Source organism: Arvicanthis niloticus, chromosome 1, assembly GCF_011762505.2.
Source record: "Arvicanthis niloticus isolate mArvNil1 chromosome 1, mArvNil1.pat.X, whole genome shotgun sequence".
NCBI classification, from domain to species: Eukaryota; Metazoa; Chordata; class Mammalia; order Rodentia; family Muridae; genus Arvicanthis; species Arvicanthis niloticus.
In genome coordinates this window covers 18,400,598-18,424,068 of record NC_047658.1, presented here as the reverse complement: position 1 = coordinate 18,424,068, position 23,471 = coordinate 18,400,598, and the positions used below count along the sequence as shown (strand labels likewise).

Sequence of the window (23,471 nt, the reverse complement as noted above, 5' to 3'; positions counted from 1 at the left end):
CTCCATTTCCCAGAAGCCTAAGCGACACGCCTGATTATTCCGTCCCTTAATTGCTCGCCGTTAGTTGGCTGGCCTTCTCTGGAGCGGTTTCCCCCTACAGCACGTGTAATCTGACACCAATCGTGATGAAATACGTGATAGCCACCAATCAAAGGTCGTGTTGTCATTTCTCAACTCTCCTTGCTTCTGTGCCCTCTCTGTAATCTCAGTTTTGCCGTATCTATGGGACCCCGCTGTCACCTCCAAATGGAATTTTCGGGGTGTAGAAGGTGAAAATCGTCCCATAACAGGGTAGTGGACTACCCAACCTTGATGTCGCTTAGTCCTAAATCTGTTTCCTCTGTACTTCCTAGAGTGTTCAGTGGGTGGAGACCACAGTTGGTGGGTCCTTAAAGTCTCCGCAGAATTACCTGAGTGGGATAAATTTGAGGAGAAGTTCCTGAAACCGGAAATTCCTCTGAGGCGTTTCTCCCAGTACTGGGAGTTGCTCTGAGGGAGCCCTCCTCGTGAGGAGTTGGGTTTCCTTGGGATCCCGAAAAGCATCTGTTCACTCGGCCGCCAGCCATACCGAGGTCATGGTTCAGAGACGCGGAGCCATGCCGAGGTACAGAGACTGAGCCCGGGCGCTCATGGGCTTAGTCCTGTGCGGCAGGGGCCGGAGGCCTTGCTTGCTCACAGCCTGGAGTAGGCCCGGCTCTCAAGCGGTGGTTTCCTCTCATGACCAGCCGTGAGGGGAGTTTTGTTTGCTAAGGTTTATTTTATATGTATACAAGTGTGTCGGAAAGTCTGTACACCACCTACGTACAGGAACTGTGGAGGTTAGAAGAGGGCTTCGGATCCTCTTGGAACTGGACATAGGTGTGAGACGCCACGTGGGTGCTGGGAGTCAAATCCCGGTCCTCCTGAAGATTAGCAATGGCTCTTAACCCTGACCTTGAAAACAAACATAAAAAGAAAGAATATTTGTATCTATTCTTTGAGCATCTCAAACATATATACTGACATATGTCATATATATAATATACATAGTATCTATATATGATATATGACATATGTGTATCTATATATATTATATATGATACATATGAGTATATATATATATATATATATATATATATATATATGAATGAGACAGGGAAGCCAGAGTTATGTTTGGTAGGGTGAGATATGCTTCTGGGGAAGGGGGTGCCTCTGTGGGCCCATGCTGAGGCATCCCTTCCCCTTGAGGTACCAGCCACACCAGGGATAGTATATAGTAGAGTTTAGGGCATAGGGAGGGAGTTGAGAGGGTAGTAGAGACAGAGAAAGGTAAGGAGAGAAAGTAGAGGAGTAGAGGCCAGCTATGAACACGTGTAAAAAGAGAAGGGAGGGGAATGGAGAGAGAAGGGACAGAGAAGGAAGAGAGGCAAGCAACCCTTTTATAGTGAGTCAGGCATACCTGGCTGTTGCCGAGTGACTGTGGGTTGGAACCTAGAAGAAATGATAGCATTCCTCTGTTTTGGTTTAATTTAAAAAAGGGAAAGTTAGAAAGAGGTGATGGTGAAGCAGGAATAGGATCCAGGATTGTCATGGTCTTTAGCTACTTCCTGCTGACTTTGGGCCCAAAGGACAGAGGTTGGTCTATAGTCCAAAGAGTTCCCAGGTTCCCGTGGTCTCCATGGAAACTTGGGCAGAGTCAGTCTGGATGTCAGGCCCAGAAAACGAAAAGCTTTTTTTTTTTTTTTTAGATTTATTTATTTTATATATAAGTACACTGTTGCTGTCTTCAGACACACCAGAAGAGGGCATTGGATCCCATTACAGATGGTTGTGAGCCACCATGTGGTTGCTGGGAATTGAACTCAGGACCTCTGGCAGAGCAGTCAATGCTCTTAACTACTGAGCCATCTCTCCAGCCCACGAAAAGCTTTTTATAGCGGGATATTTTTCCCGCTACATTTGCAATAAAGCTCAGTGATTGGGCAGTATGAAAGGTAGGGAGTTGGGAGGAGAGAAGGAGAGGAAGGTGAGGAGAAAGGAGAGAGGGAGCAGCCATGGAGAACCACGGATGGGTCAAAAGCTGCCCTGGGTAGCAACTTCTATCAAAAGGTTAGATATTGGGTAGCAACTCTAATTGTGTGGGCGTCATGTTAATTGAGCATTTCTAAATATATAAATTGCCAGGCAGTGGTGGCACACGCCTTTAATCCTGGCACTTGGGAGGCAGAGGCAGGTGGATTTCTGAGTTCAAGGCCAGCCTGATCTACAGAGTGAGTTCCAGGACAGCCAGGGCTATACAGAGGAAACCCTGTCTTGAAAAAACAAATCATTCACACATATATGTATATTATATACACACACACACACATATATATGATATGTCTCCTATCATATATATCATATATCTCCTTTAGATAATCATTAAGCTTTAAGAGTCTTCTTTCTACCGGGTACTGCAAGGATGGTGGGTATTATCAGGGGCTCAGCCAAATTTTGCAGGGACAGCACAGTGTGTTGGCAGAGCCAGCCTCCACGCTGGCATCTCGTGGGTGCCAGGGCCAGTGCTCTAGATAGATGGAGCCGTGGTCCAGAGCCAGAGCAGTGGGAAAATGGCGGCTGCCCCGGAACAAGCCTGACTGAGCACCATATTCTAAATATCACCAGTTTCAGTTTTTTCCTTCAGAGTAAATATGTGTGAAATGAGACATGACCCACCTTGACTTAAGCAATATGAGACATTTGTCTCTCAGGGAATCTTGTTTGTCCACAGTGTAGATCAAGCCCTGGCAGTGGGCAAGGCAATGAAGCAGTGTTTCTCAGTGGTTATCATACCACAATCCAGCAGTCTTGTCACTGTGCCCATTATCTTCCCGGAGACCTTGGGAGATGGAGGGTTCACTTTTAGGCTTTGGGAGTCTCTGTCTGTCATAAGCTTAAACATTATTATTTGTCAGATTTCTGACAGGATTGAGAGCTAGTTTATTGAGCATGTCTGAATTAGATAACCTTTGTTTGTTTAATTACTTGTTTGAGGATGTATCTAGCAAATAAAGAGAGCACACTGTGACTTATTGACAGTAGCAAAAAAACAAGGCTAAAGTATATATTTAAGGTAGTGATCTTTAACCTTTGGCTGTTTAGACATCTCAGCCTTAGCGCCAATCTTCCTGGAAACTCTTGTTGCACCATGAGTGGTGGAAGAAGCGAATGCGCAGGCTGAAGTGCAAGAGAAGAAAGATGAGGCAGAGGTCCAAGTATCAGTGGAACAGCAGAGACATTCAGATGAATCTAAGCAGCACAGTGTGAGGGGCGTGCAGCCTGCAGTGGCCCCAAGCTTGTGGCTGAGCAAAGTCCCTGCAAGGGGGGTGGAGTGGATGTCTGTGGGTGTGGCGAGGGCTGGTGCCTGAAGTAGTCTTCTCCTAGTCTAGCAACTCTGCTCAGGAGGTGCGACAGAGCTGTGGAGTTGAGCAGGCAGGGGTGAGAGAGAGTTGAGGATAAGTAGGCGGCAGATGTGGGGTGGCTTGGCAGAGCAGAGTCCTGGGCAGAGTGTGAGAGTGTAGGGGTGGGGCAGATGGGCACTTTTCCTCTGGGGCAGAAAACTGGTATCGAGAGAATGAAGGAGGAAGGGAATGGCCTATGGATCGCTATCGAGACAGTCGCTTTTACAATGCCAGTTAAGTGACTAAGTAGAGATACTGCTTTGTGGATATAGAGGCCAAGTTTGGCCTATGAATTAGACCGGGAGGCATCCTAGGGATGCAGCACTAACACAAGCAGGCATTCAAGTCTAGGCTTATGGGGTTATCATTTAGAAGCTAGTGGTTGAGTGGGCCCTAGGCCCATGGGAGAACAGTTTACCTATGTTTAGGATTTTCTTCAGCAGTGACAAAAAACTGCTTCCGAGAGGGAGAGGGGGTCACCCAAGGGTTAGAAGTCCTGTATCAAAGGGTCAGTGAGAAGACCAGTCATAAAGACTGAATGTCTTTATCCTCAAGGACACTACAGGGTGGCTGGGAGATCAGCAACCCTCCATTGGGACCAGGGGATGTTTACACTGACCTGTAGGGGGAGGAAGCTTACCAGTTCTCCAAAGTTAGGGTAGATTGGTCTAGAGAGCCATCCAGTGGCTGTCCATGTGGCAGAGAGAGATGTGAACCTGTGAGTTTCTAAATCTGAGTCTCATCACCAATGTTGTGATTTATAAAAAAAAAGAAAAGGAATCCAGGGGTGTGTTTGGTAGGGTGAGGTATGGTGCCGGGGAAGGGGGTGCCTATGTGGACCCATGTGAGGCATCCATTGCCTCTGAGGTACCACCAGCCATATGACTGACAGGTATAGTATAGAATAGAGTTTATTTAGGGCATGGGAGGGGAATTGAGGGGGTACTAGGGTCACAGAAAGGCAGAGAGAGAGAGAGAGAGAGAGAGAGAGAGAGAGAGAGAGAGAGAGAAGTCCAGGTGTAAAGAAAAGGGGAAGGGAATGGTGGGAGAAGGGACAGAGAGGGAAGAGAGGAAGAAGTGAGGTGGAGGAGGGGGAGAACAGCCCCTTTTATAGTGAGTCAGTCACACTTGGCTGTTGCCAGGAACCTAGAAGAAATGCTAACATAAACAATGTATCTTGTCCATATCACCTCTCACTTTCCACTGCCAAAAGGTGTGGCCCAGGCTGGGCCCCAAACTGGCTATTCGGCCTTTACCTATTCAGCATAGCCAGTGGAGTTTATGTATGTGACCCAGGCAGGTCCTCCAGTGTGCAAATTTAACTTAACATCTAGTTGATAATACCCAATACAATGTACAAATAACTATTATTTTAAAAAATAGTATCACCTGTATATGTTGGAAACATACAGAATTTATTTATTTTTTATGTACATTGGTGATTTGACTACATATATATCTGTGTGAGGGTATCAGAGTTCCTTGTAAGCTGCCATGTGGGTGCTGGGAGTTGAACCCTGGTCCTCTGGAATAGCAGCCAGTGTTCTTAACCGCTGAGACATCTCTCTAGCCTGGAAAGATACAGAATTTTTAAAAATTAATTTTTTAATGAGTCAGACTGGATCTGTGAATGGAGAACCCATAAACATATGTTGTTTTTGTTACTATGGGTCATGGCTTAAGGACAATATAGGTAGTGTAAAAACAGCAGTTGTCCAGGTAGATTGGGAAGATTATTTACTTGCCCCAAATTCTATAGAATATAATCAGAACTCCCAGCAGCATTGTTCGAACCCATTTAGCTAGATACTGCTTCTGCCAATAATTTTTTACTTTTTTTCATTTTGGGTTTTTGTTTTTTGAAATCGAGTGTTTTGTCTACATGTATGTATGTCTAACACCCACAAAGGTCAGAAGAGGGCATTTAATTTACTAGATAGTTGTGAGCCACCCCATGGGTGCTAGAAACCAAATCCCAGTCCTCTACAAGAGCCGCGGTGTACTTAACCAATAAGCTGTCTTTCCAGGTCTTTGATAAATTCGGTGACAAAGATATAGACCAGATTAAAAGTAGGTAAAGGCAGAGGTATTAGGAGGAAGCTCTTGAGTGGGTTCGCAGATCTCGCAGGTGGAGGTCAGTGAAGTCACACATCCAGGCTAAAGCAAAGGGGTTTATAGAGCTTAGATGAGGAGTGATGACTGCCAGCTGGGAGCTGGGATTGTGTCCATACATGGTCAAAATGGGCGGGGACTCATGGGTGGGTTAGTAGACACGGGTGGGGAGGAAAAGGGGTGATGACATGCTAGCCCAGAGTTTTCTTTGAAGGATGGGGAGTTTTCTCTTGTGGGCGGGATTAGGGGAAGGGGGGCAGATGGGGTTTCTCAGCTTGTTTAGGGAATGAGCAGGGGTTCCAGCCTGTCTTGAACTTAGATCTACCTGCCTTTACTTCTCAAGTGCTGGGATTAGGAGGTGTGCCACTATGTCCAACTCACCTTTTTGTTTTTAAACACAGTCTTGTTATGTATCCCTGAGTGGTCTTAAACTGGAAATCTTTCTGCCTCAGCCTCCTTAGAGTTAGGTAGGCATGCAACTACTATGGCCAACTTTCAACAAATATTTTAAAAGAATGCCCTGTATACCAGCACAACGGCACACCGGCACCCCAGCACACCGGCACCCCGGCACCCCGGCACCCCGGCACCCCGGCACCCCGGCACCCCGGCACACCGGCACACCGGCACTGTGCTGCTGCTTACTGGGCAGTGAGCAGCATTGAAATGTCTGAGGAGAACTTCCTTGCCAGATCCCAAGATGTGTGTGTGTGTGTGTGTGTGTGTGTGTCAGGAATGGTTGTGAAATTGTTCTGCAGGTTCTGAAGCATGATGGAATTTTAGGGATAGGATAGTTTCAGTAAATACAATTGTCATTTGATCCCTACAGCAATCTCATGTTGGAACTTCGCCTTCTACTTGTGATATTTTGGAGACACATTCAGCATGAACAGGAAGTCAGCCATAGAAGGGTGGGAGACTTTCTGCAGCTCTGCTAGCAGGGACCATGGAGAGGAAAGAGGAGGAGCTTAAAAGAGGTCACTGGAATCAGGCAGCTATGGCTGAGGTAAGTTGAAGTCTCTTTGAACTGAATCACTCCTAAAGGAAGACCAGCATTCCTTTGGCTTAGGCTCCCTGTGACTCACAAGCAGTCTTTTGGTAGTGGAGGGATGGCCTTGAATTCAGACTTTATACTTCAGTCTCTTAGTTTACAGGAAATACCTGGGGCAGAGGGACAGTCAGATGGCACCAAAAGTAAACAAGTGTCACTTCCGGAGTATAGAGCCTTTAGTCAGTGTGTTCCTTTGAATGAGAATGGCTCCCCTGGTCTCCTGTGTTTGAATACATGGTCTCGGGTTAGTGGAATTATTGAGAAAGGATTAGGAGGTGTGGCCCTGTGGAAGAAGGTGCATCAGGCAGGCTTTGAGATTTCAAAAGCTTTCCACCATCCCCATCTCCCTCTTGCTTGAGGTTTGAGATGTGAGCGCTTGGCTGTGGCTGCCAACATGCCTTCATTCCACCATCATAGATGCTAACCCTCTAGGAACAGTAAACCCAATTAAATGCTTTCTTTTGTAGGTTGTCTTAGTAACAGTATTTTATCACAGCAATAAAAAGGGAACTTGGAGAGCCTAGAATTATGGAGTGTAGTCAGACTAGATGTGTTTGACATAAGCCAGATGCAGGGCATAGACCTTCTTAAGTTTGTTTTTGTAAACACCATCTAGTACCTCTAGAGCAGTGGTTCTCAGGCTTCCTAAGGCTGCCACCCTTTAATACAGTTCCTTGTGTGGTGACCCCAACCATAAAGTTACTGTCATTTCTACTTGATAACTGTAATTTTTCTGCCCTTATGAATCATAGTGTAAATATCTGTATTTCTAATGGTCTTAAGTAGGTCTTTTAACCCCCGGGTCGAGACCTGTAGGGTGAAAACCACTGCTCTATATAAATTTTAAAGATGTAGTTTTATTTTCCTGTGTACTTTGCCTGTATGTATGTATGTGTAACACGTGTGTGTCTGGTACCTTCACAGATTAGAAGGGCCCTACCTCTGACAGTTGTGAGCCACTCTGTGGGTGTGGGGATCTAAGCATGGCTGCTCTGCAAGAGCAGTAATGTTCTCAATCACTGGGCTATAAATTCAGCTCCAGATCTGTATCGTTTTAATTTTAGGTTGTTGTTGTTTTTGAGACAGCGTCTCACTGGGCAACCCTGGCTAACTTGGAACTTACTATATAGACCAGGTAGGCCTTGAAGTCATAGAGTTCCGTCTGCCTCTGCCTGAAGTGTGAGAACTAAAGGTGTGCCACTGTTCCCAGCATGTATGTAGACTTCAAATATGGAACAGGTATTCAGAGGTGCTTTTTAAAATTTTTATTATAAATGATTACACAGCTGATATAGAGCAGACATAATCACAGGAACTCAGACATAGCACAGTGTAGTCAGATCCAGCCCCACACTCTTGGGTTATGCTAGTCTGGCTGCCTCATTCCTCACATCTGTCCACTGGTGTTGCGCTGTCTGAGGAGTTATGTTAACATGGAAGTATTCACAGGTGAAGTGGTGTCGCCTGGCTGTTGGCTCCATATGTTTGTATTTCTACTTGTTTCCATGTTTGAAAATTTCTATAAAGAAAGCCAAGTGTGGTGGCTTATACTTGTAATCCCAGCACCCATGAGGTCCAGCCTGAGTGACAGAGTAAGACCCTGTCTCTAAACAACAAAAACTTAAAAAATCTTTGTGGGGCTGTAGCTCACGTGTGGGCGTGGGTTCTGTTGGGCTGAGTTGTGGGTCCGGGGTGTCTGCCGCCCCAGGTGGCCGGAGCCCGTGGCTCAGGGAACAAAAGCTCGGGGAATTTGACTGAGTTCACTCCACGCTGCACTGGGCAGATGAGTGGTGGGGAGATCCCAGTCTGATCCCAGTCCCGCATAGGCCAGAGCTCTTGGGTTGGGGACCCCCCAGGCAAGAAGGCGGGCGGGAATCGACTGGTCTCAGCCCTTGGGCTCTCAGGTACTGTTGGGAGACTGCGGAAGAGTTGAGACAGGAGCTTTCGGCTGGACCCAGCCTGCAGCCAAAAGGGGAAAGGGGGAGAAACTCTGGCAGTGCCCTGCAGGGTGGATGAGACTCTTGGTCAAGGCAACTCGCTTGGCTGGGTCATGGCTGGCTCAGTTAGCTCCACTTGGGTTGGCGGCTTCTCCGTGGCTGGAACATAGAGAAGTCCTCTGGTGGGAGATTAGCTTGTTAGCTGAAGACCTTCTCCATGGGTCCCCCACGACAGGTCCCAAAAACAAGAGGTAGTCTATGGTTTTAAAAGGTTTATTGTCATGGTGGAAAGTGGATGAAGCTGTACCCTGTGTTTTCAGGTCAGGCCTGAGGTTAAATACCTTTTGCAAGTAGGAGGAGAGTCTGGGAAGGAATGCTTAATTGGCTACACCCTCTGGCCTTTAGGTATCTCATGAATATGGAGATGTCTTGAGGCTCTGCAGCCTGCAGTCACGCCCTCTACCTGTGCTACATGACCAAAGGCCACAACCTTTCTTTGGGAGAAGCTGTGGCTAAGTGAAAGGAACCAGGGCCCAGGAGCAAGGCTGAACATCCACAGTCCCTTTAGGGTCTCCAGGGTTTGAGGCCTGTGCTCCACCAGGTACCCAGCTGCCTCTCACAGCCCACTGCCCCACAAATCTTATTTTTTGGCCAGGCATGATGGTGCACACGTTTAATCCCAGTACTCGGGAGGCAGAGGCAAGTGGATCTCTGTGATTTCCAGAACAACCAGGGCTGCCTGGAAACTCTGATCTTGAAAAAAAAAAAAAAAAAAAAAAAAAAAAAAAACGTATTTTTTTACTTTTTTTTGAGACAGGGTCTCTCTACATAGCCCTGGTTGTCCTGGCACTTTCTGGGTAGACCAGGCTGGCCTTGAACTCCCATTGATTGCTGTAGCTCTGCCTCCCAAGTGCTGAGATTAAAGGCAATGCCCCCACACCTGGCTCCTTAAAATCTTAAACTAACAAGAAGACAAACTTTAGGGTTGGCAGACCTGGGTCTCCTGCTCCCTGTGTGACCTGACTTTCTGTCACTTTTCTAAGGCCTTGTGTCTTTACCTATAGGGGGTTTTGCCCTAGTCAGGCTTGCTGGGGCTTGTGGCAGCCCCTGAATGACTGACAGTTTGCTTCATTTAGGAGTTTGTGACCCTCAAGGATGTAGCCATGGATTTCACCTTGGAAGACTGGGAAGACCTGGAGTCAGAGCTGGACCAGAGAGATCTGTTCTGGGATGCGGCACTGAACAACTACCAGGACCTTTTCTCATTTAGTAAGTGTTATTCTGATCCAGGGGTCGTAGTCACTGCCCTGTTTTGTGCAGTGTCACCCACAGGATGCTGTCTTGGTGCTTGGGCTGGCAGTGCAGTCATCTAGTACACAGTGTACAGGATACCTACTCCGGTCCCTGCCTGGTTTCCTGCATATCCCCTCCCTTTCCTGCTTATAGCTGTAGAGCTTATCCCTCAGCAAGTGGCTCAGGATCCTGTGGTTCCCTTGCCACACAGCTCAGCCCCGTTAGAACACACTGTCCTCACTAAGTCTGGATTCCCTTGTGGCTCCAACACAGTCTAACTCCTTGCTGTGTCATCTGGAATGGGAGCTTCCTGGGGTGAGGACTGGTCATCTGTTCTCTTCACTGGGTATTCCAGTCCTTGCTGTGGATGCTGACGAGCACTGTTCAGCTATGGAAGTCACTGTGCTTAAGCCCCACCCTGTGCTTAGTGAGTCTACAGTGCTCTCCTGCTCAGCTCCTGGGTCAGCCCTTTCTTGGCCAGGTATTCTGAAACAGAACTTCAGAAAGAAAGAGTCCTCCTAGCTGTGCTCCCCCGGGAGTAGCCGAGCTCAGCCTGCGGTCAGACTCCACAGCTGTGAGTCACTGTAGTGGACGAATACAGCACAGGTTTCAGGAGTGTGAGCTTGCAGAGCCTCCATTGAAGTCACATGGATGCCCTGAGTCTCAGCAATGGGAGGATGGCTGGCTAGTTTCATGTCAACTTGACACAAGTGGAGTCATTGAGAAGAGAGGACCTTGGTTGAGAAATTCTCCTACCAGGCAAAAGTGTGATGAATTTTCTTAATTAATTATTGGTATGGGAGTGCCCAGCTCACCATGGTGGTGTCACTCATTCCTGGGTGCTGTAAGACAGCAGAATGGGGGATCCATGAGAATAGTCCAGTAAGCACTTCTCCATGGTCTCTGCACGGTTCCTGTCTCTAGGCTCCTGCTTTTTCTCAGTGATGAAATGTGATCTGAGTTGATCTGAGTTATTAGCTAGAATAAACCCTTTTCTTCCCAAGTTGCTTTTGATCATGGTGTTTTATCAACAACAGTAGAAACCCTACAAAGTCAGGAAGTGAGTTGATGCTTGTTCATGGGGCCCTTCTTCCTAAGTCTCAGAAAGCAAGCAGGACTGGAGTGTGAACCATTCTGGTATAGGAGCAATCCTAAAATTCAGCTGTGCTAGCATGACTGTCTAGTGGAGCAGCCAAGGCTGCCAAATCCACTGCCTAGATAGCACATACAGTAAGAAGGCAGAAGCCCTTTACTCCAGATGTTGGTAATCAAGTTATGTGGGATGATCAAAGAACGAGGGTCCTCCAGGATGAAATAAGGTCTTGCAGGCAACAGGGAGGTCCACCCTCTGATAGATTGATCCCTAAACAGCTGTGCAGAAGCATGATTATTGACTGTTACACAAAACTTATTTTTAGGGTAAGTTTTCAGTCCTTATTGTGGACTGTTTGCAGTACTTGATAATGCAAGATGTTCCAGGTGTGCCAGAAGCATCTGGTGACTGAAGTCATGCAAAGGCTGTAAAGCTCCTTCAGAAAACAAGTCCATCAATCACAGAGAGCAATCCCTGCTCTCTACAGTGATTTCCTTGAGTACCTCCAGAAAACAACTACTTCATTCCCATGTTTACCCTGAATACAATGAGATACAATGACTGCGGATTTTCCCACTCCTCCAGGCACATCTGCATGGCAGAGATAAACAAAGTGAAAGTCAGCATGCCCTGGGACCCCTCTCCCATGGGATTTTATCACACTGGGGCAGCGTTTCTGACCTTACTTTCTGGTGTGCAGCATCAGAAGCAACTCAGGAGGTCTTCCGCCAGTGTCTTTCAGGTCTTAGCCCACAGTAAGAAGTGCATTGACCCTGCCACCCACACAGATCTGAATGATTTACACGCCAGAAAGTTCCTGCTGAGCATCTAGACTGTTCACTGACAATAGGATTGTTGTTTCTCAGCAGACCCTCCGCCACCCAGCCTGATTTCCCAGCCAGAGGTCAGGGAAGAGCTGGAAGCCACCGGTACTGGTGAGTGGGAGGAGGGCCCCTTCTGCACTCTGCACTGCAGCCTCCACTGAGCTCCTGTGCAGCCCCTAGCATGTCTGTCTACCATCTACACGTGTTGATGCCCAACCTCAGCCCTTTCCCCGTTGTCCCCATTGATGCTGCAGAGGTTCCCTGGCTTGGCATGCCTGTTGTGTCTCTTCCTTTGCCTTCAGAACAGGCATCTTGGTGCCTCTCCAGAGCCTTTTTACTCCAAGGCTCAATAAGAGAATGCTTTCTACCCTTAAATCAATGTGTGCACCCCCATGCCTTGTGGCCTCTGAGCATGTGGACCTCTGGTTTCCATCTTCTACCTTCTTGGTTCAGGCACAGTCAGAATTGGGAGTAAGTCAGGCCATAGCCAAATGCTGTCTGGCACAGCTACTCCATCATTTCCAGTACCAGGCATCCCTGCACTGTGTGACAGCCTGATGGGACTGTATGCGGTGGAAGAAGGGGGAGGGACTGTACTGGGGCATGGGGGGCTTCACACAGTATCCTCCATCACCATAAGGAAGACGCAGAACCAGAGGCTGCAGGTCTCCCTTCACTCACCAGGACAGTCCACAGACCTGTTCCTTGTTTACTGCTACCTGGGAGGTCATTAATGTGCGCTCTCTACAGCCTCCTGCTTGTGTTAGAGTTCCTTGATGGTGATCTGAATTCTGTTTCTGCCACTTCATCATATAGACTGTTTGCAAGCAGAGACAGCCAAACATGCATGGACACACATGTACACGAGTTTATTTGCAGGTCTAATAGTAAGAGCTCTGCTGAGCTATCAGACATGCCTTTCTCTGCTGCAACATAAGTCTCTATAATGAAAAGTCCTTAGCTGACTGACCTTTGAAGTCCCAGGACCCCTTATCATTCATAGCACAAGAGGGCCTGATACTTGTTGGTTGATATTTTTTATGCAGGGGGAAAATAAGAGCAAAGGTCTGGGGAAGAGGAAACTAGAGACCAGTGCAGGCTGAGAATAGCCTGATGACAGTGTAGGGCAAGGAGCTTTGAAAGCTGCTGTTTGTAAGGGTCATACCCAAGTCCAAGAGACACTGAACAGTCTCGGAGATGCTCGATGGATGGAGAACCAGCACACCATAGAAGGCACTGATTTGAATGATGGTGGTACAGGGTGTTAGGGGAGGAGGCAGCAATAGTGTGGAGATAGCAATGACGGATCCTAAGAGCATATGCGGTGTGCTCAGGAGTATGGGTTAGGTAAGGGCAGAGCTGCTGGGCCCCTTCCTTAACTATGGAAAATAAGGTGTCCACTTTGGACTCCAGAGGGGCTCATGTGCTCCTGCCTGCAAGGAAGCAAGCACACCACAAATGTAAACTGTCGCTATCCTGTGAGCATATCTCTCTCTCTCTCTCTCTCTCTCTCTCTCTCTCTCTCTCTCTCTCTGTGTGTGTGTGTGTGTGTGTTCCAGTTGACACTGAGGACAGTGGAGGATCCGTAGTAACCTGAGTTACGCAGTGCTCAGCCTCCGAGAGCATGGGGCAATGAGGTGTGGGTAGTCAGGGAAGTCTTAGTCTGGGGAAGTGATACTCAGACTAGGTATTAAAGAACACACAAAGGTATCATGTTAGAGGGTATCTGAGCCCACAGCACTAGTCATAGCACTGAGAAAGGGGATAACTCCCATGGGGCTGTCACAAGATGTGCTAGGCTGATATGCTGCTTGTATTTCTCTTCTCCAGGAAGATGCTTTGGAAGGGTGTAATCAGCAACGCAGCTCTCTTGATCAGACAGTTCCCAGGGCTGATGGGGAAGAATAGACAAAGAGGCAGGGGCCAACAAGAAACCGGGGACCAGATTTGTAGTTGCTAATGATAGAGATAGGAAAAGAAGGTTGAGACAGTTCCAGGGTGATCTGAAGAAATCAGTGCCTGAATCAAGGTAAGGTGTTGGCCCTGGGTTCTAAAATGGAGGACTGGATACATGTGAAAGATATCCCTGTCCCATCAAGAACCCAGGATGTCTTAAGTAAGGTTTTGATGCCGTGTGGTATAGAAGGAGGAGGGGGGAGGCAGCATGCCTGTGAGGTGTGTTGGTGGCCTTGGTTTCATGGTTCTGATGATCATGGCCAAGGCTCTCACTCTGCCGAATCCTTGCAGGCTCTCAGCTCCCTGTGTGACCACCTGAGCTTTCCATGTCTTACCTCCTGCCATTCCCAGCCAGAACATCACTGACAGACACAGACTCCCCACACCTTTCTCATGGCTGTCCCACTGGCCCAGGGAACAGAAGGCATCTGTATACCACCCCCTCTCTTTCTCTTCCAGAAGTGTCTGAGACCAAGAACTCTCCTTTGCAGAATTATTTCTTGGAAGAAGACCTCTCCCACATTATGGAGATGTTTTCCAACAAGGAGCTCAACTTTGAAGCCTGTATAGGTGAGAACTGGTTAGATAGTTTTCTAGGAGATCCAGAAAGTCTTCCAAGACCTGTCATCAGCAGCAAGGAAAGCCCCACAGATCATAGGAGTCATGAGCCCAAGAGTTGCGTCAGTCCTGGGCCTCCCTTTTGCACAACAGAGAATTCTGTGATATCTGATATTCCTGGAAAGAACCTCACTCCAGTGATACTGAAGGAATCCAGGAGTGTCCCGAGCCAGCACGACTCTGTCCAGGGACAAGAGAAGCTATATACGTGTAGTGAGTGTGGGGAAAGCTTCAGCCAGAGTTACCACCTCATGCAGCACTGGATTATCCACGCCAGGGGAGAGCCTCCTGCATGGCAAGAGCAGCAGCAAGGTCTCAGCCAAGGTACTCACTTTCTCACGCGTCCAGGAACTCAATCAAGTTACAAATCCTATGTGTGTCAGGAGTGTGGTAAAGGGTTTAGTCAGAATATGTACCTCCAGTGGCATCAGAAAATTCACACTGGAGAAAAACTTTGTAAAACTCCAAGTGACAACCTAGAAAAGCCCTCTAAGAGTCCGAGTGATGAGCCAGGGAAGCAGTGTATGAGTAAAGGGGCTGACTCAGCAAAACTGTGTGAACTTCAAGGTTGGGACCAAGAAAAATCACCTATTAGTAAAAGTAGTGAACAAGAAAAACTGCATAAGAGTCAGCTTGGTGACAGTCCGCTCATTCTTCATCCAGAGCCTGTAAAGCATCAGAAAACTCCTACACACGCCAAGTGCTTCAGATGTAAGAAGTGTGGGAAGACATTCAGTCGGGCCTTTCATCTTGCTCAACACCACAAAGCCCACACTCAGAGACTCTATGAATGTGCTTCATGTCCTGCAGTCTTCAACTTAAGGAAGCATTTCTTCCTGCATCGCAAAACACATTTCCCCAGAACTGTCTTCCAGTGTCAAGAATGCAGAAGGATCTTTAACCGGAGGTCAGCACTCATTAAGCACCAGGCTGTTCATACAGGAGAGAAGTCATACAAGTGTAATGAATGTGGTAAAGCTTTCAACCACTCCTCCACCCTGAAGCTCCACCAGAGGACTCACAGCGGAGAGAAGCCTCACAGATGCAGTGAGTGTCGGAGAACCTTCATTCGGAGAGCAGACCTTACAGAGCATCAGCGAGTCCACTCAGGCTTCAGACCCCACCAGTGTCCGCTGTGTGCCAGGAGTTTTAGCCGGCCCTCACACTTGAGTCGACACCTGCTGAGTCATGCTGCAGAAAGGCTCTTTGGCTGTGCTAAATGCAAGGAGACCTTCGGCCATAAAGAGCAGCTAGAGCGGCACTATAAAATCCACACCATCGAGTGCTCCTACGAATGTAAGCAGTGTGGGGAACACTTCATTTGCAGGTCAACTCTGAATTGCCACCTGAGCATACACATCAGAGAAAATACAAGCAAGAAAGTATTGGGTCAGAACTCACAGCACACTGAAAAATGCTTTAAGAATACCAAGTGTGGGAAAGCCTTTAACCACAGCAAATACCTGGGGCAGCATGAGAAGACTCATACCCAGGTGACATCCTGTGAGCATAGCCCATGTGCGGAAACCTGTGACCAGAGTACTCGGCTTATTTGCCATCCGAGCATCTGTGCTGCCATAAAACCAAATGACTGCACTGAGCCTGAGAGATGTGTGCATGACACCTCTGTCAGTGAGCACCAGCCTTCCCAAAGGGAGTGGCCCTTTAAGTGTGATATATGCAACAGGACCTTCAAACAGAGTGCCCATCTTTCAAAACATCAGTTGATTCACACTAGAGAGAAACCCTTTAAATGCAGTGAATGTGACAGAGCCTTCAAGCAGAGTAACTACCTCATTCAGCACCAGAAAATTCATACTGTAGAGAAGCACTTTGAATGTAGTGAGTGTGGGAAAACATTTCATCAGAAATCATGTCTTTCTAAGCATCAGAAAATCCACTCGGGGGAGAAGCCCTTTAAATGTGGTGACTGTGAAAAAGCCTTCATTTCCGGTGCCCATCTTATCCGACACCAGAGAATTCACACTGGGGAAAAGCCATATGTTTGTCAGGAATGTGGGAAAGCCTTCAGTCAGAGCTCGTGCCTTACTCTTCACCTCAGGATTCACACTGGGGAGAAGCCATACTCATGTAGCACATGTGGGAAAACCTTTGCTCAGAAAGCAAATCAAAGGAAGCATGAGAGGACTCACAGTGGGGAGGAGTCTTACGCCTGTGATGTGTGTGGGAAAGTCTTTGTCTTCAGCACCCATCTCAGGCAACACCAGAGAATCCACACCAAGGAGAAACCATATTGTCAAGACTGTCAAAAAGCCTTTCACAGCTGCTCTGCTCTGAGCAAACACCAGAAACTTCACACTTGTAAAGTAGCAAGTAACACTGCTGAGAGCCACTTGGTTACAGCGGAGTGCCATACTTCTGAAGGCCTTCATCTGAAGCCAGCCATTGAAACCAACACATTGCAAACCTCCACTCCCCATAAGTCCTAATAAAAGTTGACAAGGCAGACTGGACAGAAGCATTTCATCTAGACCAGCGGTTCTCAACTTTCCTGATGCTGCGACCTTCTAGTTCAGTTCCTCATGCTGTGGTGACCTCCAACCATGAAATCATTTTGTTGCTACCTCATAGCTGTAATGTTGTTACTGTTATGGATTGTTAAGTTTTCCAGTAGTCTCAGGAGATCCCTGTGAAAGGGTCTTTCCACCCACAAAGGGGTCAAGACCCACAGGTTGAAAACTTCTGATTTAAGAAGCTGTGCAAGTCAGGATTTGGTAGTAGACCTTAGAGCCAGTCCACCTGAATTGAATTCCAGTTCTGTCTTCCTAATTGGCCTTGTGAAAACTTTTCCTCATCTGTAAAATGGGCATAATATCCCTATTCCTCAGGGCTGTGGTGAGCATTAAATTTTGAACACCTGATGCCTGGTACATAGGATGTGTTCGCTATTGATGAACTATGGATGAGTGTCTAACAATATAGCACAAATACACTTTTATGATAAAGATGAAAACTAGTAAACTGTTCACTGTGGTTAATGTTCACTGGCTTTTTAAAAGGAATTATTTATTTTATGTATGTGAGCACACTGTAGCTGTCTTCAGACAGAGAGAGCATCAGATCCCATTACAGATGGTTCTGAGCCACCATGTGGTTGCTGGGAATTGAACTCAGGACCTCTGGAAGAGCAGTCAGTGCTCTTAACCACTGAGCCATCTCTCCAGCCCCATTCACTGGCTTTTAATGTTTTCCCATTTTCCAGTTTTTGCTCAACTCTTTACTCTTTTTAATACCAGGCTTTTGATTTTTTTGCATTGATTTGCTTTGTTTTAGTTTTTTCCACATATAAATTCATAAAATAATTTTATAATTTCAGATTGCTAAAACTTACAACCTTCCAAAATAGGAGGTCAAAGGAGTCCTTGTTCACAGGCCACCTCTTCTCACCATCCCTCCATTTGAACTGTTACGTATACAAGAATCAAGCTTGTTATGGACTCAGTGGCTGCAAACATCTGGATTCATGCGTGAAATGTGCTAACAGCTGGGGAAGTTAGGAGCTGCCTGAGACGCTAACACATAAGGCAGCATGCATGGAAGACGTCGCTGGTGAGAACTGTGTATGACAGTGCTTGCAGGAACGGTGGCCACTCCACTTTGCAGGCATTCTGCTAGGCTATAGGGCAGGCATACTAACAGGACTGCCTTTGCCCCCAATGTTTCTGTAATGAGAAACAGCCCCCAGGCACAGGATTTTTCTCATCTGACAGGTGCCATCTTTAAAATACTTCCTTTATGTCACAGGAAGTTCTGAGGCCACTGAGGATTAGTGGTGAGCCCAGTGGGCAAGAATCCTTCCTGTTGGGACTCCTGGCCTATCTAAGCCTTCCTGCTAGAAACCTCATGGAAACACAGTGCTGCATTGCCCCCTTGTCAGCCGAAGGCTTTTGTGTTCTACCCACTGAGCAGCCCCATCACATATTAAGTACAAAAGAGTCTTAACGTGCATGGACATTTAACTAATACTCACCACATTTGGGAGGCTTAAAATAACTGGTGTATGTAACTTGATTTTAATTTTAAAAGTTTGAAACAAGGTCTCACTATATACCCTTGGCTACCCTGGAACTCCCTGTGTAGTTCCAAGCCTGCCTCCCAAGTACTGGGATTAAAGGTGTGCCCCACTATGCCCAGACCTTTTTTTTTGGCTTGTACTTTCTTGGGATCCTCTGGCTGGGTCGGATTTGACATGAGGATCTAGCTGACTTTTGGGTCCAGGCTATAATGTTGACCATTCTCTTTCAAGCTGCGTTTACTTCCTGCATGTGATCTGTGCCCTCTGGAGCTAGCTAATCTAAGAAACTGACAGACTGGCTACAAAGAGTGTGTAAGCAGAGTGACCGAAGGCAGGGATACACACACACTAGTGGATGTTTTGTTTTGTGTAAAGGGCGCTACTGTTGAGAGAGGTCTTGAGAAGCACCCACGTTGTCCCAATATCAATATCCGGTGGCTCACAGCCACCTATAACCCCTGCTCTAGGGGACCTAACGCATGGCTTTCTTAGAGTAGTTGTGCTCAGATGCCTATGCCCATTCATAAGCATGCATGAATACGCAGTACAGAAAAGATACTTTCAAGAAGAGACCAGAAGTGTATGCAAGCTGTTGGTCAGGGTGGGCATGAGGCACTTGCTTCTCTGATTTAAGCTTTGGTCTATAAGCAAGCCAAGCTCAGGCTCCTGCACTGTCCGAACAGTCCTATTTATTCCCTCCAAACATCACATGACCTCCACAGGTCTTGCCTCAGCACGTGCGTCTGTCTCAGCTGACATCATGCTTGCCAATCAGCCTGAGTCCAAGGAAGCAGCAAAAAAGCCTCTGCACACCACCAGAAGTTTTTTGGTGTGTTTCTCTCTTTGGAATCCCAACAAACACAGCTCAACTACGCAGTGTAAGGCAGACCAATACATGCATGTTGTTAGCAAAACATCCTTCATCACCTGTCCTTTCACATGCTTGCTTTAGCAGAACATCCCTTCTGTGTCTGATTCAGTGAAACGTTCCTTTACGAGTCTGCCTTAGCCTTCACCTGTGTCCACTTTCAGGAAAATACTCCTTCATATGTTTGCCCCAGCACAACACCATCCAACACAACTGACTCTCCAAAGAACCCTTAGTTCCCACTTCACATACACTTGGTAGTTTATACACAACAATTCCCCACAGTGCTGGAGGATAGAAGGCCAGAATCAAGGTTTGGGCAGACTTGGTATTTGAGAGGATGTTTCCTGGTTCATAGATGGTACCTCCTTCCAGTGATGAGTGGAGATTCATGAGGCTTCCTGCCTCTTCAAGGCCTCATGTCAGCCATGTTGGATGTTGGGTTTCCAAATAGGAATTTGGGGAACACATTCAAATAATAGCTGATGTGGGCAGAGAACAGTGGGTAAATGGACAAACCTGGGAAAGCCTGCTGCATTTGAAGGGGTGTTTGGGTAAGATGCTTCCTGAGGGAGTTTCTAAATTGCTAGGACATAAATCTAGATCGGGGGTGGTCACCTTGCCATGAAGGGTAATCCTATCCCCATTGTGAACCTATGGGGCCAAAGAGATGGAGTTCAATCCCCAACACCCACATCAGATGGCTCATAGCCACTAGAACTTTAGTTTCAGGGGATGGAAACCCTCTTCTGACCTCCATAAGCACCCCCCCACACGCATAAATAAGAATTGTTTTTAAAAATATAGACCTAACCAGTAATGAGGTGATGCTATGGAACAGAGCACTGACAGAAGTTTCAGACGCCTGCATCCACCTGCTCCTGAAGGCAGATTTGCTCTATTAGCCAGTACTTCCCTTTCTTAAAGAAGCATAATGCTCTTGGGTTGACAGGAAGTCTCTATTTAATAAGCCATTGAAAACTAAACAGGGTGTAGTGGCACACACCTGTAATGCCCCAGCACTTCGGAAGCAGAGACGGGAGAAGCAGAAGTTCAAGGTCAGGGCAGGGGAAATGACTCTGGGTGAAGCTCTGGCCTTGGAAACAAGGATCCTGAGAATCTGGCTTTGAAGAATACTCCCTCAGAGAGGGGCCAATAGAAGAAAGAATGTTCATTGCATCCCTAACTGGGAATACTGTGAGAAATGTGTAACACAGGGAGCAGACGGAAGTCTAGCAAGCAGTGGTTTGGACAGCCCACACTGCACCGAGCCCCAGTGCTGCAGACGGCATGTGTGGGATGATAGGAACAAGGTATGGACTGACGAGGGTAGAATGTTTCCATGCTGTGGTTACAGCAAAATAAAGCTACATCTGTTCAAAGGATACAAGAGAAAACACAATCTGTGAAAGCCTGCGACACTGGGGGAGGATCGGTGGAGGGTCTTCATATGGAGGTGAGGAAGAGCCTTCATACTTCGCAGTTATACTTTGTGGCAAATGGGCATAGATAATACAAACCGAGGGGCAGGAAGAAACACGCTCAAGAGAAACTACTGAGTTTCTAAGCTATGCAGATGATAGGAATTGGTACCTTCGTATTTCTGGGCATGTTTCAAATTATCCTTTACAATGAGTATAAGTTACTTGACCAAATAATTTCAATGCATACACAAAGATCCCTAACATCACTGACAAAAACTCAGGAAGCCACTTCCCCCTTTTTAGATGAGGAATGTCAAAGCCTCCCCCATTGGCAGGGAAGCTTGACCTCAGCTGTCCCGACAAGCTAACATGTGAGGTCCATTTTCCTCAACCTTGGACCCCACCCAATCTCCACATACATAGTTACTGGTTCCTGGTATTTCCTGTTTGCTCAAGACCCTGGGTGCTTTGGCAAAGGGAGCCAACTAGAGTCTTCCCTGGGACTTACATATGTGGTTGCTAGGTAGAACATCTTTGAGCAGGCAGTAACCATGTGAACTGCCACTTGGGGAGGCCTGGAGGATGAAGCTGGAGATGGAGAGAAAGATGTACAATGTGAGAAGAAAACCAGAAAAGCCAGGCAACGCCATTTAAACCTTACATTCATCTGTGCCCCGTGACTGAAGCACTTCCCAGTAATGTAAGGTTTTAAAAATTCTTAAGTTCTCAGGGCTGGAGGGATGGCTCAGCAGTTAGGAGCATACTGCCCTTGCAGAGGACCTGAGTGCAGTTCCCAGCACTCATGTCAGGTGGCTCACAACCATCTGTCACTCAAGCTCCAGGGCATCTAGTGCCCTATTTTGAATTTCTTGGGTATCTGCAACATGGGCACCTACCCATACACACACACACACACACACTAAAAAATAAAATCATTTTAAAAAATAAAACTTTGTACCAGGCAGTGGTGGTGCAGACCTTTAATCCCAGCTCAGAAGGCAGAGGGAGGTGGATCTCTGTGAGTTCAAGGCCAGCCTGGTCTACAGAGTGAGTTCCAGGACAGCCAGGGCTACACAGAGAAACCCTGTCACGAAAAACCAAAAAAAAAAGAAAAGAAAGAAAGAGAAAAGTGAGAGCAGGCTCACTGGGTAAAAACACTTGTCACCATGCCTAACTCCTAACTCCCTGGGACCCACATGATAGGAGAGAATGGACTCTGGAGGCTGTCTTCTGACTGCCACACAAAACACCATGGCGTATGCACACCCACAAGATGGACACACACATGTACACATGCGCAAACACAGATAAATGTAATTGAAAAAATATATACAGTAAAGGACCAGTTAGTTTTAAACGGGAGAGGAGGACAGGACAGGCAGGGATCCTGCAATCTTGTACAGAAAACCCTGAGCTATGAGCGCCCACGGGAGGCACAGAAGTCCAGGAGAGGAGTGCAGTGGTACACACTTGAGATCCCGGCAATGGGACTCTGAGACAGGAAATCCAATCGGAGGCCACCCAGAGCTACAGAGGAAGACACTGTCTCAAACACTAGAAAAAAAGGGGGATCAATCTTCTCTTGAAGGCTGGGCAGGGCTCACCCAGTGCCAGAAGATTCGAGAACTTTGATTCATGGTACGGCTCCTTCTGGCCAGGCTCCATGCAGCCCCAACTCTTCCACGGTGAAGTCCATCCGACACTTCCTTAAAGATCGCCAAGTGTGCAAAGGTGGACAAGATAAGCCGGTATCGCAGTAGCAGCGTAGTGGATCAGGCTGTCCACACTGCTTTCCTGCCCTCTGCTGGTAGGCCTAGAGAGTGTGCTTTTTTTTTTTTTTTTCCTTTCTACTTCCTTTTCATTTTCTTCTTTTTGGAAACAAGGTCTCACAATATAGCCTTGGCTGGCTAAATTCCAAGTGATCTACCTGCCTCTGTCCTTGAGCACTGGAATTAAAGGCATCACCACTATGCCTGGCTTCACTTCTCCTTGGTACTCATTACTGTCTGGAAATTATCCCAATCAATACGTGATTGGGTACGGTGCTAACCCCACCCTTGAGCTGAGCTTGTGGAGCATGCACATGGCAGCTGTCACACACACACACACACACACACACACACACACACAGAAGCTATCAAGCCACCGTGTGCAAGATATACGAGGAAGTCCAGCATTCCCCAAGGCCCAATCTCTGATGCCATCCCAAGGTTCTGACCCAGGGATGAGGACCAGGGACGAACACAAACATCCTATGCCATATATTGGGTGACATGAAGTCTGCTAGACTTTGTCCTGAGGTCTCATCTCAGAGCATACTGCCCCTGACCTCCCAACTCCCCACAGTTCCCGGCAATAAAAGTTTCCCCCTCACCATGACTCTTCCCTAAGGATCGGGGGATAAAAGAATGTCACATCATACATGGAAGACAGTATTCACTGGGGGTGAGAGGGTCACCTAGGCCAAGGGAACCCAAACTCACTTCTGTTGGCTCTAAAACTGACCTGGTACACAGGGTCTGGTGTATTTCAGGCTAGTCACGGCTCGCCGTAACTTAAGATTACTTTGAAATTCTGGCCCACCTTTTCTCCACCTTCCAAGTGCAAGAATTACATGTTCACACCACCACACCCTGTTTACACAGGAGTAGGCATTGGACCACAGTTTCCTGCATGCTGTGTGTGCACTCTACCTTCCAGCCTTTGTGTGGGTTCTGGGAATGGAACTCAGATCCTCAAGCTTACAAGGCAAGAACTTTACTGACTGAGACATCTCCCTAGCCTGACCTTGAACTGACCTTTCTTAGGCATCTCTCACATACTGGGATTCTAGGCAGACA

At 47.2% G+C, this 23,471-nt stretch overlaps 1 protein-coding gene across 6 annotated transcripts; it reads left to right on the top strand.

Annotated features, from left to right (window-relative positions):
• Nucleotides 1-21: 21 nt before the first annotated feature.
• On the top strand, nt 22-20,591 carry Znf473 (zinc finger protein 473). 6 transcript variants are annotated; one of them, XM_076933410.1, is made up of 6 exons: nt 22-154; nt 6,361-6,537; nt 9,656-9,788; nt 11,775-11,840; nt 14,145-14,255; nt 17,641-20,591. In XM_076933410.1, the coding sequence occupies exons 2-6, from the start codon at nt 6,478-6,480 to the stop codon at nt 17,646-17,648; spliced, it is 378 nt and encodes a 125-aa protein (XP_076789525.1). In that variant the 5' UTR covers nt 22-154; nt 6,361-6,477; the 3' UTR covers nt 17,649-20,591. The 6 variants fall into 6 exon arrangements, with proteins under 6 accessions (XP_076789525.1, XP_076789519.1, XP_034363477.1 ...); XM_076933404.1 differs by having other exon boundaries at nt 11,772-11,840; nt 17,641-20,585; XM_034507586.2 differs by having other exon boundaries at nt 14,145-20,585.
• Nucleotides 20,592-23,471: the final 2,880 nt, after the last annotated feature.

Coding starts and splice junctions, on each gene's coding strand:
- Znf473 (XM_034507562.2), top strand. CDS start 6,478: ATGGAGAGGAAAGAGGAGGAGCTTAAAAGAGGTCACTGGAATCAGGCA. Junction 9,789..11,771: donor CCAGGACCTTTTCTCATTTA/GTAAGTGTTATT, acceptor GTTGTTTCTCAG/CAGACCCTCCGCCACCCAGC. Junction 11,841..14,144: donor GCTGGAAGCCACCGGTACTG/GTGAGTGGGAGG, acceptor TTTCTCTTCCAG/AAGTGTCTGAGACCAAGAAC.